The sequence below is a fragment of the Oncorhynchus clarkii genome, chromosome 2 (assembly GCF_045791955.1).
Source record: "Oncorhynchus clarkii lewisi isolate Uvic-CL-2024 chromosome 2, UVic_Ocla_1.0, whole genome shotgun sequence".
NCBI classification, from domain to species: domain Eukaryota; kingdom Metazoa; phylum Chordata; class Actinopteri; order Salmoniformes; family Salmonidae; genus Oncorhynchus; species Oncorhynchus clarkii.
Genome location: NC_092148.1, coordinates 12,734,915 through 12,754,809, shown reverse-complemented (window position 1 = coordinate 12,754,809; position 19,895 = coordinate 12,734,915). Strand labels below are relative to the sequence as shown.

The window sequence follows — 19,895 nt, the reverse complement described above, 5'->3', positions numbered from 1 at the left end:
AGAGAGAGAGAGAGAGAGAGAGAGAGAGAGAGAGAGAGAGAGAGAGAGAGGGAGCCTGGACATCATTGTGTGCTTGCGAGTGAAATTGATGTTAAACTATTTTTAAACATTGGTACATCAGAATCAAACCCTTACCTATAACCCTTACCTATAACCCTTACCTATAACCCTTACCTATAACCTTTACCTATAACCCTTACCTATAACCCTTACCTATAACCCTTACCCATAACCCTTACCCATAACCCTTACCTATAACCCTTACCTATAACCCTTACCTATAACCTTTACCTATAACCCTTACCTATATCCCTTACCTATAACCCTTACCTATAACCCTTACCTATAACCCTTACCTATAACCCTTACCTATAACCCTTACCCATAACCATTACCTATAACTCTTACCTATAACCCTTACCTATAACCCTTACCCATAACCCTTACCTATAACTCTTACCTATAACCCTTACCTATAACCCTTACCTATAACCCTTACCCATAACCCTTACCCGTAACCCTTACCTATAACCCTTACCTATAACCCTTACCTATAACCCTTACCTATAACCCTTACCCATAACCCTTACCTATAACCCTTACCCACCTTTCAAAAAAAAACACACCACCATTCTTCTATGTTTACCTTTTTGTCTGAGAGTCCAGAGACAGTGTCTATGTACTCCTCCTGGATCATGAAGGCAGCCAGGTTGGCTGTGTAGGAAGCCAGGAAGATGACAGCGAAGAAGGCCCAGATCAGCACCATGATCTTACTGGTGGTTCCTCTGGGGTTCTCCACTGGGACCGAGTTATTGAACACAATGGCCCACAGCAACCACACAGACTTTCCTATGGTGAACGTAGAGCCTCCTGCTTCTGGATGGAGAGAGGGAGAGGAGGGGATGGGGGGAGACCAGGGTTGGGGCAGAGAGGGAGTTTGGTGGGGTGGGGTAAGAGGGAGAGAGAGAGAGAGAGAGAGAGAAAGAGGGAGGACGTGAGGGAAAAGGAGGAGGAGAGTCCCTCACTGGAAAAGTATGAGTGCATCCAGTCAACAGTCCTCTCAATAGAGCTTTAAATGAAGGCCTGCAGTGTTAACGGGATACCAGCATGCTAGCAGATACCAATAGAGCTTTAAATGAAGGCCTGCAGTGTTAAAGGGATACCAGCATGCTAGCAGATACCAATAGAGCTTTAAATGAAGGCCTGCAGTGTTAAAGGGATACCAGCATGCTAGCAGATACCAATAGAGCTTTAAATGAAGGCCTGCAGTGTTAAAGGGATACCAGCATGCTAGCAGATACCAATAGAGCTGTAAATGAAGGCCTGCAGTGTTAAAGGGATACCAGCATGCTAGCAGATAACAATATAGCTTTACGTGAAGGCCTGCAGTGTTATCGGGATACCAGCATGCTAGCAGATACCAATATAGCTTTAAATGAAGGCCTGCAGTGTTATCGGGAAACCAGCATGCTAGCAGATACCAATAGAGCTTTAAATGAAGGCCTGCAGTGTTAAAGGGATACCAGCATGCTAGCAGATACCAATAGAGCTTTAAATGAAGGCCTGCAGTGTTAACGGGATACCAGCATGCTAGCAGATACCAATAGAGCTTTAAATGAAGGCCTGCAGTGTTAAAGGGATACCAGCATGCTAGCAGATGCCAATAGAGCTTTAAATGAAGGATTGCAGTGTTAAAGGGATACCAGCATGCTAGCAGATACCAATAGAGCTTTAAATGAAGGCCTGCAGTGTTAAAGGGATACCAGCATGCTAGCAGATACCAATAGAGCTTTAAATGAAGGCCTGCAGTGTTAAAGGGATACCAGCATGCTAGCAGATACCAATAGAGCTTTAAATGAAGGCCTGCAGTGTTAAAGGGATAACAGCATGCTAGCAGATAGCGCAAAGACTGGAAGTCTATTGGTATCGCTAGTTAGTATTGGCTCGCGAAACAGTGTTTTCAACCCATTTTACTGTAAGCAACGTTCATGGACAATATTGTTCCACACAAGATGAACTAAATATCCAAAACCCCTGGAATGACTGATCCATGCCTTATGATAAGGTATATTTACTGTTTTTAAGGTGTTTTATTTCCTGTTTTTATTTGATCTGAACTAGTATTGATTCCATGCTCTTTTTAAGATCCTATTGTGGATTTTCTATTTCTTTACCTTTGGTACTGAACACTGCATTGATGAGGAAAGGCTTTAAAGTAAGCATTTCACTGTACTGTTTACACCTGTTGTATCCCGTGCATGTGACATATAAACTTTGATTTGAAATAAGTAAATAATACTTTGCGGATTCCCTCTCAAGCACTTTCAATAAATATTGAACACCACCGCTTTCAACACTGAGATGAGAGATGAAGGGAATGTGTGAGAGGAGGACAGAGAGGTAGAGAGGTAAAATATGTACAGCACAGCAGTCATGCTGTAAAAGATGAGAGAGAGAGAGACCTGAGAGAGAGAGAGAGAGAGAGACCTAAGAGAGAGAGAGAGACCTAAGAGAGAGAGAGACCTAAGAGAGAGAGAGAGAGAGAGAGAGAGAGACCTAAGAGAGAGAGAGAGAGACCTAAGAGAGAGAGAGACATAAGAGAGAGAGACCTAAGAGAGAGAGAGAAAGACCTAAGAGAGAGAGAGACCTAAGAGAGAGAGAGAGACCTAAGAGAGAGAGCGAGAGAGAGAGACCTAAGAGAGAGAGAGAGAGACCTGAGAGAGAGAGAGAGAGAGAGAGAGAGACCTAAGAGAGAGAGACCTAAGAGAGAGACCTTCACTTTTGTATATTATCTATCTCACTTGCTTTGGCAATGTTAACACGTTTCCCATGCCAATAAAGCCATCTGAATTGAATTGAATTGAATTGAGAGAGAGAGAGACCTAAGAGAGAGATACCTAAGAGAGAGAGAGAGAGAGACCTAAGAGAGAGAGAGAGAGAGAGAGACCTAAGAGAGAGAGAGAGAGACCTAAGAGAGATACCTAAGAGAGAGAAGGAGAGAGAGAGACCTAAGAGAGAGACCTAAGAGAGAGAGAGACCTAAGAGAGAGAGAGAGAGAGAAAGACCTAAGAGAGAGAGAGAGAGAGAAAGACCTAAGAGAGAGAGAGAGAGAGAAAGACCTAAGAGGGAGAGATAGAGAAAAACCCAAGAGAGAGAAGGAGAGAGAGACCTAAGAGAGAGAGAGAAAGACCTAAGAGAGAGAGAGAGAGAGAGAAAGACTTAAGAGAGAGACCTAAGAGAGAGAATGAGAGATAGACCTAAGAGAGAGAGAGAGAAAGAAAAACCTAAGAGAGAGAGAGAAGTAGAGAGAAACCTAAGAGCGAGAGAGAGAGAAAGACCTAAGAGAGAGACCTAAGAGAGAGAAGGAGAGAGAGACCTAAGAGAGAGAAGGAGAGAGAGAGAAACCTAAGAGAGAGAAGGAGAGAGAGACCCTAAGAGAGAGAAGGAGAGAGAGACCTTAAGAGAGAGAAGGAGAGAGAGACCTATGAGAGAGAAGGAGAGAGAGAGAGATCTAAGAGAGAGAAGAGAGAGAGAGAGAGAGAGAGACCTAAGAGAGAGAAGGAGAGAGAGAGAGAGAGGAGAGAGAGGGAGAGAGAGAAGGAGAGAGAGAGATATACCTAAGAGAGAGAAGGAGAGAAAGACCTAAGAGAGAGAAGGAGAGAGAGAGAGACCTAAGAGAGAGAAGAGAGAGAGAGAGAGAGAGAGAGAGACCTAAGAGAGAGAGAGAGAGAGAGAGGGGGGGAGAGAGACCTAAGAGAGAGGAGAGAGAGACATAAGAGAGAGAAGGAGAGAGAGAGAGACCTAAGAGAGAGAAGGAGAGAGAGAGAGTCCTAAGATAGAGAAGGAGAGAGAGACCTATGAGAGAGAAGGAGAGAGAGAGAGAGACCTAAGAGTGAGAAGGAGAGAGAGAGAGAGAGAGAGACCTAAGAGAGAGACCTTCACTTTTGTATATTATCTACCTCACTTGCTTTGGCAATGTTAACACGTTTCCCATGCCAATAAAGCCATCTGAATTGAATTGAATTGAATTGAGAGAGAGAGAGACCTAAGAGAGAGAGACCTAAGAGAGAGAGAGAGAGACCTAAGAGGGAGAGAGAGAGACCTAAGAGAGAGAGAGAGAGACCTAAGAGAGATACCTAAGAGAGAGAAGGAGAGAGAGAGACCTAAGAGAGAGACCTAAGAGAGAGAGAGACCTAAGAGAGAGAGAGAGAGAGAGAAAGACCTAAGAGAGAGAGAGAGAAAGACCTAAGAGAGAGAGAGAGAGAGAAAGACCTAAGAGAGAGACCTAAGAGAGAGAATGAGAGAGAGACCTAAGAGAGAGAGAGAGAGAGAGAAAGAAAGACCTAAGAGAGAGAGAGAAGGAGAGAGAAACCTAAGAGCGAGTGAGAGAGAAAGACCTAAGAGAGAGACCTAAGAGAGAGAAGGAGAGAGAGACCTAAGAGAGAGAAGGAGAGATAGAGAAATACCCAAGAGAGAGAAGGAGAGAGAGACCTAAGAGAGAGAGAGAGAGAGAAAGACCTAAGAGAGAGAGAGAGAGAGAAAGACCTAAGAGAGAGACCTAAGAGAGAGAATGAGAGAGAGACCTAAGAGAGAGAGAGAGAAAGAAAGACCTAAGAGAGAGAGAGAAGGAGAGAGAAACCTAAGAGCGAGAGAGAGAGAAAGACCTAAGAGAGAGACCTAAGAGAGAGAAGGAGAGAGAGACCTAAGAGAGAGAAGGAGAGAGAGAGAAACCTAAGAGAGAGAAGGAGAGAGAGACCCTAAGAGAGAGAAGGAGAGAGAGACCCTAAGAGAGAGAAGGAGAGAGAGACCTAAGAGAGAGAAGGAGAGAGAGAGAGATCTAAGAGAGAGAAGAGAGAGAGAGAGAGAGAGACCTAAGAGAGAGAAGGAGAGAGAGAGAGAGAGAGAGAGAGAGAGAGAGAGAGAGAGAGAAGGAGAGAGAGATATACCTAAGAGAGAGAAGGAGAGAAAGACCTAAGAGAGAGAAGGAGAGAGAGAGAGACCTAAGAGAGAGAAGGAGAGAGAGAGAGAGAGAGAGAGAGAGAGACCTAAGAGAGAGAGAGAGAGAGAAAGAGAGGGAGAGAGACCTAAGAGAGAGGAGAGAGAGACATAAGAGAGAGAAGGAGAGAGAGAGAGACCTAAGATAGAGAAGGAGAGAGAGACCTATGAGAGAGAAGGAGAGAGAGAGAGAGACCTAAGAGAGAGAAGGAGAGAGAGAGAGAGAGAGACCTAAGAGAGAGAAGGAGAGAGAGAGAGTCCTAAGAGAGAGAAGGAGAGAGAGAGAGAGACCTAAGAGAGAGAAGGAGAGAGAGAGAGAGAGAGAGAGAGAGAGACCTAAGAGAGAGAGAGAGAGAGAAAGAGAGGGAGAGAGACCTAAGAGAGAGGAGAGAGAGACATAAGAGAGAGAAGGAGAGAGAGAGAGACCTAAGAGAGAGAAGGAGAGAGAGAGAGTCCTAAGATAGAGAAGGAGAGAGAGACCTATGAGAGAGAAGGAGAGAGAGAGAGAGACCTAAGAGAGAGAAGGAGAGAGAGAGAGAGAGACCTAAGAGAGAGAAGGAGAGAGAGAGAGTCCTACGAGAGAGAAGGAGAGAGAGAGAGACCTAAGAGTGAGAAGGAGAGAGAGAGAGAGAGAGAGAGAGAGAGACCTAAGAGAGAGAATGAGAGAGAGAGAGAGAGAGAGAGAGACCTAAGAGAGAGACCTTCACTTTTGTATATTATCTACCTCACTTGCTTTGGCAATGTTAACACATTTCCCATGCCAATAAAGCCATCTGAATTGAATTGAATTGAATTGAGAGAGAGAGAGACCTAATAGAGAGAGACCTAAGAGAGAGAGAGAGAGAGACCTAAGAGAGAGAGAGAGAGAGACCTAAGAGAGAGAGAGAGAGACCTAAGAGAGATACCTAAGAGAGAGAAGGAGAGAGAGAGACCTAAGAGAGAGACCTAAGAGAGAGAGAGAGACCTAAGAGAGAGAGAGAGAGAGAGAAAGACCTAAGAGAGAGACCTTCACTTTTGTATATTATCTACCTCACTTGCTTTGGCAATGTTAACACATTTCCCATGCCAATAAAGCCATCTGAATCTGAGAGACCTAAGAGAGAGAGAGACCTAAGAGAGAGAGAGAGAGAGAGAAAGACCTAAGAGAGAGAGAGAGAGAAATACCCAAGAGAGAGAAGGAGAGAGAGACCTAAGAGAGAGAGAGAGAAAGACCTAAGAGAGAGAGAGAGAGAGAAAGACCTAAGAGAGAGACCTAAGAGAGAGAATGAGAGAGAGACCTAAGAGAGAGAGAGAGAAAGAAAGACCTGAGAGAGAGAGAGAAGGAGAGAGAAACCTAAGTGCGAGAGAGAGAGAAAGACCTAAGAGAGAGACCTAAGAGAGAGAAGGAGAGAGAGACCTAAGAGAGAAGGATAGAGAGAGAAACCTAAGAGAGAGAAGGAGAGAGAGACCCTAAGAGAGAGAAGGAGAGAGAGACCTAAGAGAGAGAAGGAGAGAGAGAGAGATCTAAGAGAGAGAAGAGAGAGAGAGAGAGACCTAAGAGAGAGAAGGAGAGAGAGAGAGAGGGGAGAGAGAGAGGGAGAGAGAGAAGGAGAGAGAGAGATATACCTAAGAGAGAGAAGGAGAGAAAGACCTAAGAGAGAGAAGGAGAGAGAGATACCTAAGAGAGAGAAGGAGATAGAGAGAGAGAGAGAGAGAGAGAGAGAGAGAGAGAGACCTAAGAGAGAGAGAGAGAGAGAGAGAGGGAGAGAGACCTAAGAGAGAGGAGAGAGAGACATAAGAGAGAGAAGGAGAGAGAGAGAGACCTAAGAGAGAGAAGGAGAGAGAGAGGGAGATAGACCTAAGAGAGAGAAGGAGAGAGAGAGAGACCTAAGAGAGAGAAGGAGAGAGAGACCTAAGAGAGAGAAGGAGAGAGAGAGAGAGACCTAAGAGAGAGAAGGAGAGAGAGAGAGTCCTAAGAGAGAGAAGGAGAGAGAGACCTAAGAGAGAGAAAGAGAGAGAGAGAGAGAGAGAGACCTAATAGAGAGAGACCTAAGAGAGAGAAGGAGAGATAGCACGGAGAGACCTATGAGAGAGAAGGAGAGAGAGAGAGAGACCTAAGAGAGAGAAGGAGAGAGAGAGAGACCTAAGAGAGAGAAGGAGAGAGAGAGAGTCCTAAGAGAGAGAAGGAGAGAGAGAGAGAGACCTAAGAGTGAGAAGGAGAGAGAGAGAGAGAGAGAGAGAGACCTAAGAGAGAGAATGAGAGAGAGAGAGAGAGAGAGAGAGAGAGAGAGAGGGAGATAGACCTAAGAGAGAGAAGGAGAGAGAGAGAGACCTAAGAGAGAGAAGGAGAGAGAGACCTAAGAGAGAGAAGGAGAGAGAGAGAGAGACCTAAGAGAGAGAAGGAGAGAGAGAGTCCTAAGAGAGAGAAGGAGAGAGAGACCTAAGAGAGAGAAAGAGAGAGAAGGAGAGAGCGAGAGAGACCTAAGAGAGAGAAGGAGAGAGAGAGAGTCCTAAGAGAGAGAAGGAGAGAGAGACCTAAGAGAGAGAAGGAGAGAGAGCGCGGAGGTATCGGACAGAGGCAGGAAACATACAGAATATGACAGCGGTGCAAACTGCACTGCTAAATAATAAATGTCTGCTTCAATATTAAACATATAGGGCTGCAATGCAACATATGAGAGACAGTATTGGTTTCCATCCTCTGATACACACACTTTCATACCAATCAATATTTCTGCAGTGATACTTGATTGACTGACCAACCAACATCATCAACAACATCAACAGCATAAACAAGGCATAGACATGTCCTGTGGTGATGGACATGTACATCAGCCAAACACAGTGTAGGGAGGGTATTCTGGAATGTTCTGTCACATGATCTATGAGACACTGAACATATAGAACAACTGTATTGTGTGTCACCTAGGAAACAACATGGCTACAAAACATGGACCCAGCATAGCCTCTTTCTAATGGAACTCTGTCACTTACTCTTTCCGCTGGAAAGGCTGCGGTTGTAGCCGACTGGACTGAAGAACTCAAATATGAAGACGGTCACAGCCACCACGGTCAGGCACATGACGAACATCATCACCCACACCGCTGGACTATAGGGCTCTGAGGGAGAGGAGAGGAGAGGAGAGGAGTGGAGAGGAGAGGAGAGGAGAGGAGAGGAGAGGAGAGGAGAGGAGAGGAGAGGAGAGGAGAGGAGAGGAGAGGAGAGGAGAGGAGAGGAGAGGATCAACAAAGACATTCAGTATAAACACAACTTAGAACACATTAATAACTCTACCTACATGTACATATTACCTCAACTAACCTATACATCCCTAGAACACATTAATTACTCTACCTAAATGTACATATTACCTCAACTAACCCATACATCCCTAGAACACATTAATAACTCTACCTACATGTACATATTACCTCAACTAACCTATACATCCCTAGAACACATTAATTACTCTACCTAAATGTACATATTACCTCAACTAACCCATACATACCTAGAACACATTAATAACTCTACCTACATGTACATATTACCTCAACTACCTGTACCCCCACACACTGACTCTGTACCGGTACCCACACACGCTGACTCTGTACCTGTACCCCCACACACTGGCTCTGTACCTGTACCCCCACACACTGACTCTATACCGGTACCCCCACACACTGACTCTGTACCTGTACCCCCACACACTGACTCTGTACCTGTACCCCCACACACTGACTCTGTACCTGTACCCACACACTGACTCTGTACCGGTACCCACACACATTGACTCTGTACCGGTACCCCCACACACTGACTCTGTACCGGTGCCCCCACACACTGACTCTGTACCGGTGCCCCCACACACTGACTCTGTACCGGTACCCACACACACTGACTCTATACCGGTGCCCCCACACACTGACTCTGTACCGGTACCCACACACACTGACTCTGTACCGGTGCCCCCACACACTGACTCTGTACCGGTGCCCCCACACACTGACTCTGTACCGGTGCCCCCACACACTGACTCTGTACCAGTACCCACACACACTGACTCTGTACCGGTGCCCCCACACACTGACTCTGTACCGGTACCCACACACACTGACTCTGTACCGGTACCCACACACACTGACTCTGTACCGGTGCCCCTGCACACTGACTCTGTACCGGTGCCCCCACACACTGACTCTGTACCGGTACCCACACACACTGACTCTGTACCGGTGCCCCTGCACACTGACTCTGTACCGGTGCCCCCACACACTGACTCTGTACCGGTGCCCCTGCACACTGACTCTGTACCGGTACCCCCTGTATATAGTCTCGCTATTGTTATTTTACTGCTGCTCTTTAATTACTTGTTACTTTCATTTCTTATTCTTATCATATTTTTTTAAACTGCATTGTTGGTTAGGGGCTCGTAAGTAAACATTTCACTGTAATACCTGTTGTATTCGGCGCATGTGACTAATACAATTGGATTTTATTTGATTTGTTGATAGAGGCGACTGAGAATCCATCAGAGCCCAAACCAATCTAAGTTACAGAGCTCTGCGAGCAAACAATCCAGCTAGCTAACACAGCATGACCCACTACTCCAGTGTTTCTGTGTCTTCCAGTCCATTCTGTTTACTGTAATTCAATCTAAAAGATTATTTCACCTGCTGACAGACTGGAAGTATAAGCTGAAACGACGTGACAAAGTAAAAGTAACAACAAACGCAAGTAAAGATTGAACCATTTGATGGAACCACAGCACTTTTGAATTGGGAGAGGGTAAGCTGATCCTAGATCTGTGCATAAGGTTCATTTACATTTTAGTCATTTAGCAGACTCTCATATTGTCACAATTCCTCTCCTTGTTCGGGCGGTGTTTGGTGGTCGACGTCACCGGTCTTCTAGCCATTGCCGATCCATTTTTCATGTTCCATTTGTTTTGTCTTGTTTTCACACTCACCTGGTTTCAAATCCCGAATTACATGTTGTATATTTTCCCCCTGTTTCCCCCATGTCCTTGTCGGGAATTGTTTATTGTAAGTTCTTGTGCTATGTGTTACTGGTGCCAATGTGTTTGTTGTTTTATATTATATATTAAACTGTTCTGCCTATTCACCAAGTTCTGCTCTCCTGCGTTGCACTTCCCTGCCACCCCTTACACTTATCCAGAGTGACTTACAGTTAGTTCATTAATCTTAACATACAGTAGCTAGGTGGGACAACCACACATCACTGTCATTGTAAGTACACTTTTCCTCAATAAAGTAGCTATCAGCAAAGTCACAGCTAGACAGGGAGGAGGTGGAGAGTCATGTGCAAGTGGGAATTTAATTTTTACCTGGACCATCAATAATGTCCAGATTTACTTCAACCTCATCAGTTCCTTCACTCACCCAGGAAGGCAGAGGGTGAGACGGTTCCATTGCTACGGGAGACCATGACGCTGATGCCCGTCTCCACGAAGGGGACGGAGAAGTCCACGACCTCTGACCTCTCCTCGTTGATGGTGAGGGATCCGATGGCCATATCTGCTCGCTGTCCCACCACCTGATGGACAGGAGGAGAAACTACATTCAGAGAGATAGAGGAGTACACTGGCCACATAACACATTATTATAGGAGAAACTACAGTCAGAGAGAAAGAGGGGTACACTGGCCTTATAACACATTATTATAGGATAAACTACAGTCAGAGAGATAGAGGGGTACACTGGCCTTATAACACATTATTATAGGATAAACTAAAGTCAGAGAGATAGATGGGTACACTGGTCACATAACACATTATTATAGGAGAAACTACATTCAGAGAGATAGAGGGGTACACTGGTCTTATAACACATTATTATAGGATAAACTACATTCAGAGAGATAGAGGGGTACACTGGCCTTATAACACATTATTATAGGATAAACTACATTCAGAGAGATAGAGGGGTACACTGGTAACATAACACATTATTATAGGATAAACTACATTCAGAGAGATAGAGGGGTACACTGCCACATAACACATTATTATAGGATAAACTACATTCAGAGAGATAGAGGGGTACACTGGTCTTATAACACATTATTATAGGATAAACTACATTCAGAGAGATAGAGGGGTACACTGGTCACATAACACATTATTATAGGATAAACTACATTCAGAGAGATAGAGGGGTACACTGCCACATAACACATTATTATAGGATAAACTACATTCAGAGAGATAGAGGGGTGCACTGGTCTTATAACACATTATTATAGAATAAACTACATTCAGAGAGATAGAGGGGTACACTGGTCTTATAACACATTATTATAGGATAAACTACATTCAGAGAGATAGAGGGGTACACTGCCACATAACACATTATTATAGGATAAACTACATTCAGAGAGATAGAGGGGTACACTGGTCTTATAACACATTATTATAGGATAAACTACATTCAGAGAGATAGAGGGGTACACTGGTCTTATAACACATTATTATAGGATAAACTACATTCAGAGAGATAGAGGGGTACACTGGTCTTATAACACATTATTATAGGAGAAACTACATTCAGAGAGATAGAGGGGTACACTGGTCTTATAACACATTATTATAGGATAAACTACATTCAGAGAGATAGAGGGGTACACTGGCCTTATAACACATTATTATAGGATAAACTACAGTCAGAGAGATAGATTGGTACACTGGTCTTATAACACATTATTATAGGATAATCTACAGTCAGAGAGATAGAGGGGTACACTGGACTTATAACACATTATTATAGGATAAACTACATTCAGAGAGATAGAGGGGTACACTGCCACATAACACATTATTATAGGATAAACTACGTTCAGAGAGATAGAGGGGTACACTGGCCTTATAACACATTATTATAGGATAAACTACATTCAGAGAGATAGAGGGGTACACTGGTCTTATAACACATTATTATAGGATAAACTACATTCAGAGAGATAGAGGGGTGCACTGGTCTTATAACACATTATTATAGAATAAACTACATTCAGAGAGATAGAGGGGTACACTGGTCTTATAACACATTATTATAGGATAAACTACATTCAGAGAGATAGAGGGGTACACTGCCACATAACACATTATTATAGGATAAACTACATTCAGAGAGATAGAGGGGTACACTGGTCTTATAACACATTATTATAGGATAAACTACATTCAGAGAGATAGAGGGGTACACTGGTCTTATAACACATTATTATAGGATAAACTACATTCAGAGAGATAGAGGGGTACACTGGTCTTATAACACATTATTATAGGAGAAACTACATTCAGAGAGATAGAGGGGTACACTGGTCTTATAACACATTATTATAGGATAAACTACATTCAGAGAGATAGAGGGGTACACTGGCCTTATAACACATTATTATAGGATAAACTACAGTCAGAGAGATAGATTGGTACACTGGTCTTATAACACATTATTATAGGATAATCTACAGTCAGAGAGATAGAGGGGTACACTGGACTTATAACACATTATTATAGGATAAACTACATTCAGAGAGATAGAGGGGTACACTGCCACATAACACATTATTATAGGATAAACTACGTTCAGAGAGATAGAGGGGTACACTGGCCTTATAACACATTATTATAGGATAAACTACATTCAGAGAGATAGAGGGGTACACTGGTCTTATAACACATTATTATAGGATAAACTACATTCAGACAGATAGAGGGGTACACTGGCCTTATAACACATTATTATAGGATAAACTACATTCAGAGAGATAGAGGGGTACACTGGTCTTATAACACATTATTATAACACATTATTATAGGATAAACTACATTCAGAGAGATAGAGGGGTACACTGGCCTTATAACACATTATTATAGGATAAACTACATTCAGAGAGATAGAGGGGTACACTGGTCACATAACACATTATTATAGGATAAACTACATTCAGAGAGATAGAGGGGTACACTGCCACATAACACATTATTATAGGATAAACTACATTCAGAGAGATACAGGGGTACACTGGTCTTATAACACATTATTATAGGATACACTACATTCAGAGAGATAGAGGGGTACACTGGTATTATAACACATTATTATAGGATAAACTACATTCAGAGAGATAGAGGGGTACACTGCCACATAACACATTATTATAGGATAAACTAAATTCAGAGAGATAGAGGGGTACACTGGCCTTATAACACATTATTATAGGATAAACTACATTCAGACAGATAGAGGGGTACACTGGCCTTATAACACATTATTATAGGATAAACTACATTCAGAGAGATAGAGGGGTACACTGGTCTTATAACACATTATTATAGGATAAACTACAGTCAGAGAGATAGAGGGGTACACTGGTCTTATACCACATTATTATAGGATAAACTACATTCAGAGAGATAGAGGGGTACACTGGCCTTATAACACATTATTATAGGATAAACTACATTCAGAGAGATAGAGGGGTACACTGGTCACATAACACATTACTATAGGATAAACTACAATCAGAGAGATAGAGGAGTACACTGGTCACATAACACATTATTATAGGAGAAACTACATTCAGAGAGATAGAGGGGTACACTGGTCACATAACACATTATTATAGGATAAACTAAATTCAGAGAGATAGAGGGGTACACTGCCACATAACACATTATTATTGGATAAACTACATTCAGAGAGATAGAGGGGTACACTGGTCACATAACACATTATTATAACACAGGTCTAAAAACAACCCCTATCATTCTTTGCCTCGTCAATACACCCATCCACTCAATAACAAATCGGCCCGAGACTGAATATAGTTGATGATCCCTGACCTATAACCTGTATGACCCTAGATATTGGTTAGCACCTTATGTAGTCTGCTGAATGGGCTACAACACAGTGTAAACACCAGCCACGTGTCTCCTGCTTCGCATCTCTTCATCACACAAAGTGAGTTAGCCCCCCCCCCCCCCCCCCATCTAAATCAAAAACTGCTGTGTCAGCTGATTGAATAAGTGAAATGTTAATCTGCGTTAGACACGGCACCTTCTCATTTCAGAGTTTATCAGCAGAAAAGGGGGAGCGAGCAGCAATGCAACACACACTCCCCTCTTCAAGTCTCTGGATTAGCTACCTGATCAAAGAACGGCAGGCTTTGAAACATCTGATCAAAAGACAGAAATTAGTCTGAGAAAATAAAACACACTTCACCATTTGCATGTGAATATAGGTGGACAGACACCATTGGCCCTGGTTCAAGTCATAAAGATTGCAGATAAAGAAGAAGTTGAGTAGGGAGTGAGATTGTTTCTGCTGCCATGACAACCAGGCTGCACCAGCGTTCCCCGTGGGACCTGAGGAGGTGCAGCGGGACACTTCCACCAAAAATCACCCCCCTGTCCTACTCGCTCACAGTGTGTGTGTGTGTGTGTGTGTGTGTGTATGTGTGTGTGTGTGTGTGTGTGTGTGTGTGTGTGTGTGTGTGTGTGTGTGTGTGTGTGTGTGTGTGTGTGTGTGTGTGTGTGTGTGTGTGTGTGTGTGTGTAATAAACAATGTATGTCTGTAAGTGCTGGCTGTGGTTAAGAGCCCATAACTCTGCCTGTGACTGATGTGACACCCAGCGTTTAACTGGTTGCCCCGGAGGCAGCAGCATAGGCCAGGGAACGCTTGAACATACACACACACACACACACACACACACACACACTAAGTTAAGCTACAGCAACCTACACACACACTGAGGAACAACACAAACACATGCGCAGTGCTACACACACGTACATTCTCATGCAAAGCTATAGTCGTACAACAGTGAAACACACAGAAACAGCTAGCCAGACCTTCCAACCAGGAAGAAAAACCACCTTAGAAGGTCCTTAACTTCCATAAATCATGACCTCTGAACCAGAGGAACAGTCATGTGACTCTAATCCATCAATTATCAGCCATCCAATCAATCAAATGTTATTTGTAATGGCAGCAGACAGTGTGCCAAGTCTCAGTGCTCCTCTCCTCTCTGGCGACAGCTGCTCTCCTCTCTGACGACAGCTGTCTCAGTGCTCCTCTCCTCTCTGGCGACAGCTGTCTCAGTGCTCCTCTCCTCTCTGTCGACAGCTGTCTCAGTGCTCCTCTCCTCTCTGACGACGGCTGTCTCAGTGCTCCTCTCCTCTCTGGCGACAGCTGTCTCAGTGCTCCTCTCCTCTCTGACGACGGCTGTCTCAGTGCTCCTCTCCTCTCTGGCGACAGCTGTCTCAGTGCTCCTCCCTCTCTGGCGACGGCTGTCTCAGTGCTCCTCTCCTCTCTGACGACAGCTGTCTCAGTGCTCCTCTCCTCTCTGGCGACAGCTGTCTCAGTGCTCCTCTCCTCTCTGGTGACAGCTGTCTCAGTGCTCCTCTCCTCTCTGACGACAGCTGTCTCAGTGCTCCTCTTCTCTCTGGCGACAGCTGTCTCAGTGCTCCTCTCCTCTCTGGCGACGGCTGTCTCAGTGCTCCTCTCCTCTCTGACGACAGCTGTCTCAGTGCTCCTCTCCTCTCTGGAGATAACTGTCTCAGTGCTCCTCTCCTCTCTGGCGACAGCTGTCTCAGTGCTCCTCTCCTCTCTAGCGACAGCTGTCTCAGTGCTCCTCTCCTCTCTGGCGACAGCTGTCTCAGTGCTCCTCTCCTCTCTGGCGACAGCTGTCTCAGTGCTCCTCTCCTCTCTAGCGACAGCTGTCTCAGTGCTCCTCTCCTCTCTGGCGACAGCTGTCTCAGTGCTCCTCTCCTCTCTGGCGACAGCTGTCTCAGTGCTCCTCTCCTCTCTGGCGACAGCTGTCTCAGTGCTCCTCTCCTCTCTGGCGACAGCTGTCTCAGTGCTCCTCTCCTCTGGCGACAGCTGTCTCAGTGCTCCTCTCCTCTCTGGCGACAGCTGTCACAGTGCTCCTCTCCTCTCTGGCGACAGCTGTCTCACTGCTCCTCTCCTCTCTGGCGACAGCTGTCTCAGTGCTCCTCTCCTCTCTGGCGACAACTGTCTCAGTGCTCCTCTCCTCTCTAGCGACAGCTGTCACAGTGCTCCTCTCCTCTCTGGCGACAGCTGTCTCAGTGCTCCTCTCCTCTCTGACGACGGCTGTCTCAGTGCTCCTCTCTTCTCTGGCGACAGCTGTCTCAGTGCTCCTCTCCTCTCTGGCGACAGCTGTCTCAGTGCTCCTCTCCTCTCTAGCGACAGCTGTCTCAGTGCTCCTCTCCTCTCTAGCGACAGCTGTCTCAGTGCTCCTCTCCTCTCTGGCGACAGCTGTCTCAGTGCTCCTCTCCTCTCTAGCGACAGCTGTCTCAGTGCTCCTCTCCTCTCTGACGACAGCTGTCTCAGTGCTCCTCTCCTCTCTAGCGACAGCTGTCTCAGAGCTCCTCTCCTCTCTAGCGACAGCTGTCTCAGTGCTCCTCTCCTCTCTGGCGACAGCCGTCTCAGTGCTCCTCTCCTCTCTGACGACGGCTGTCTCAGTGCTCCTCTTCTCTCTGGCGACAGCTGTCTCAGTGCTCCTCTCCTCTCTGACGACAGCTGTCTCAGTGCTCCTCTTCTCTCTGGCGACAGCTGTCTCAGTGCTCCTCTCCTCTCTGGTGACAGCTGTCTCAGTGCTCCTCTCCTCTCTAGCGACAGCTGTCACAGTGCTCCTCTCCTCTCTAGCGACAGCTGTCTCAGTGCTCCTCTCCTCTCTGGCGACAGCTGTCTCAGTGCTCCTCTCCTCTCTGGCGACAGCTGTCTCACTGCTCCTCTCCTCTCTGGCGACAGCTGTCTCAGTGCTCCTCTCCTCTCTGGCGACAGCTGTCTCAGTGCTCCTCTCCTCTCTGGTGACAGCTGTCTCAGTGCTCCTCTCCTCTCTGACGACAGCTGTCTCAGTGCTCCTCTCCTCTCTGGCGACAGCTGTCACAGTGCTCCTCTCCTCTCTGGCGACAGCTGTCTCACTGCTCCTCTCCTCTCTGGCGACAGCTGTCTCAGTGCTCCTCTCCTCTCTGGCGACAACTGTCTCAGTGCTCCTCTCCTCTCTAGCGACAGCTGTCACAGTGCTCCTCTCCTCTCTGGCGACAGCTGTCTCAGTGCTCCTCTCCTCTCTGACGACGGCTGTCTCAGTGCTCCTCTCTTCTCTGGCGACAGCTGTCTCAGTGCTCCTCTCCTCTCTGGCGACAGCTGTCTCAGTGCTCCTCTCCTCTCTAGCGACAGCTGTCTCAGTGCTCCTCTCCTCTCTAGCGACAGCTGTCTCAGTGCTCCTCTCCTCTCTGGCGACAGCTGTCTCAGTGCTCCTCTCCTCTCTAGCGACAGCTGTCTCAGTGCTCCTCTCCTCTCTGACGACAGCTGTCTCAGTGCTCCTCTCCTCTCTAGCGACAGCTGTCTCAGAGCTCCTCTCCTCTCTAGCGACAGCTGTCTCAGTGCTCCTCTCCTCTCTGGCGACAGCCGTCTCAGTGCTCCTCTCCTCTCTGACGACGGCTGTCTCAGTGCTCCTCTTCTCTCTGGCGACAGCTGTCTCAGTGCTCCTCTCCTCTCTGACGACAGCTGTCTCAGTGCTCCTCTTCTCTCTGGCGACAGCTGTCTCAGTGCTCCTCTCCTCTCTGACGACGGCTGTCTCAGTGCTCCTCTCCTCTCTGGCGACAGCTGTCTCAGTGCTCCTCCCTCTCTGGCGACGGCTGTCTCAGTGCTCCTCTCCTCTCTGACGACAGCTGTCTCAGTGCTCCTCTCCTCTCTGGCGACAGCTGTCTCAGTGCTCCTCTCCTCTCTGGTGACAGCTGTCTCAGTGCTCCTCTCCTGTCTAGCGACAGTTGTCACAGTGCTCCTCTCCTCTCTGGCGACAGCTGTCTCAGTGCTCCTCTCCTCTCTGGCGACAGCTGTCTCAGTGCTCCTCTCCTCTCTGGTGACAGCTGTCTCAGTGCTCCTCTCCTCTCTGACGACAGCTGTCTCAGTGCTCCTCTTCTCTCTGGCGACAGCTGTCTCAGTGCTCCTCTCCTCTCTGGCGACGGCTGTCTCAGTGCTCCTCTCCTCTCTGACGACAGCTGTCTCAGTGCTCCTCTCCTCTCTGGCGACAGCTGTCTCAGTGCTCCTCTCCTCTCTGGCGACAGCTGTCTCAGTGCTCCTCTCCTCTCTAGCGACAGCTGTCTCAGTGCTCCTCTCCTCTCTGGCGACAGCTGTCTCAGTGCTCCTCTCCTCTCTGGCGACAGCTGTCTCAGTGCTCCTCTCCTCTCTGGCGACAGCTGTCTCAGTGCTCCTCTCCTCTCTGGCGACAGCTGTCTCAGTGCTCCTCTCCTCTCTAGCGACAGCTGTCTCAGTGCTCCTCTCCTCTCTGACAACAGCTGTCTCAGTGCTCCTCTCCTCTCTGGCGACGGCTGTCTCAGTGCTCCTCTCCTCTCTGATGATAGCTGTCTCAGTGCTCCTCTCTTCTCTGGCGACAGCTGTCTCAGTGCTCCTCTCCTCTCTAGCGACAGCTGTCTCAGTGCTCCTCTCCTCTCTGGCGCCAGCTGTCTCAGTGCTCCTCTCCTCTCTGGCGACAGCTGTCTAAGTGCTCCTCTCCTCTCTGGCGACAGCTGTCTCAGTGCTCCTCTCCTCTCTGACGACAGCTGTCTCAGTGCTCCTCTCCTCTCTAGCGCCAGCTGTCTCAGTGCTCCTCTCCTCTCTGGCGACAGCTGTCTCAGTGCTCCTCTCCTCTCTGACGACAGCTGTCTCAGTGCTCCTCTCCTCTCTAGCGACAGCTGTCTCAGTGCTCCTCTCCTCTCTAGCGATGCTGTCTCAGTGCTCCTCTCCTCTCTGGCGACAGCTGTCTCAGTGCTCCTCTCCTCTCTGGCGACAGCTGTCTCAGTGCTCCTCTCCTCTCTGGAGACAGCTGTCTCAGTGCTCCTCTCCTCTCTGGCGACAGCTGTCTCAGTGCTCCTCTCCTCTCTGGTGACAGCTGTCTCAGTGCTCCTCTCCTCTCTGACGACGGCTGTCTCAGTGCTCCTCTTCTCTCTGGCGACAGCTGTCTCAGTGCTCCTCTCCTCTCTGGCGACGGCTGTCTCAGTGCTCCTCTCCTCTCTGACGACAGCTGTCTCAGTGCTCCTCTCCTCTCTGGCGACAGCTGTCTCAGTGCTCCTCTCCTCTCTGGCGACAGCTGTCTCAGTGCTCCTCTCCTCTCTAGCGACAGCTGTCTCAGTGCTCCTCTCCTCTCTGGCGACAGCTGTCTCAGTGCTCCTCTCCTCTCTGGCGACAGCTGTCTCAGTGCTCCTCTATTCTCTGGCGACAGCTGTCTCAGTGCTCCTCTCCTCTCTGACGACAGCTGTCTCAGTGCTCCTCTTCTCTCTGGCGACAGCTGTCTCAGTGCTCCTCTCCTCTCTGGCGACGGCTGTCTCAGTGCTCCTCTCCTCTCTGACGACAGCTGTCTCAGTGCTCCTCTCCTCTCTGGCGACGGCTGTCTCAGTGCTCCTCTCCTCTCTAGCGACAGCTTTCTCAGTGCTCCTCTCCTCTCTGGCGACAGCTGTCTCAGTGCTCCTCTCCTCTCTGGCGACAGCTGTCTCAGTGCTCCTCTCCTCTCTGGCGACAGCTGTCTCAGTGCTCCTCTCCTCTCTGGCGACAGCTGTCTCAGTGCTCCTAACCTCTCTAGCGACAGCTGTCTCAGTGCTCCTCTCCTCTCTGGCGACAGCTGTCTCAGTGCTCCTCTCCTCTCTAGCGACAGCTGTCTCAGTGTTCCTCTTCTCTCTGGCGACAGCTGTCTCAGTGCTCCTCTCCTCTCTGGCGACAGCTGTCTCAGTGCTCCTCTCCTCTCTGGCGACAGCTGTCTCAGTGCTCCTCTCCTCTCTGGCGACAGCTGTCTCAGTGCTCCTCTCCTCTCTGGCGACAGCTGTCTCAGTGCTCCTCTCCTCTCTAGCGACAGCTGTCTCAGTGCTCCTCTCCTCTCT

At 47.3% G+C, this 19,895-nt stretch overlaps 1 protein-coding gene across 1 annotated transcript in view; it reads right to left on the bottom strand.

Moving 5' to 3' along the window:
• LOC139419149 (glutamate receptor ionotropic, NMDA 2D-like) overlaps positions 1 to 19,895 on the bottom strand; it is a 131,184-nt gene that overhangs the window by 78,899 nt on the left and 32,390 nt on the right. Inside the window, exons 8-10 of the mRNA XM_071169120.1 lie at positions 10,378 to 10,531; positions 7,969 to 8,094; positions 647 to 876 (exon numbers count right to left, since the gene is read on the bottom strand). Coding sequence (XP_071025221.1) covers positions 647 to 876; positions 7,969 to 8,094; positions 10,378 to 10,531 — 510 coding nt within the window. The remainder of the gene's footprint in view (positions 1 to 646; positions 877 to 7,968; positions 8,095 to 10,377; positions 10,532 to 19,895) is intronic.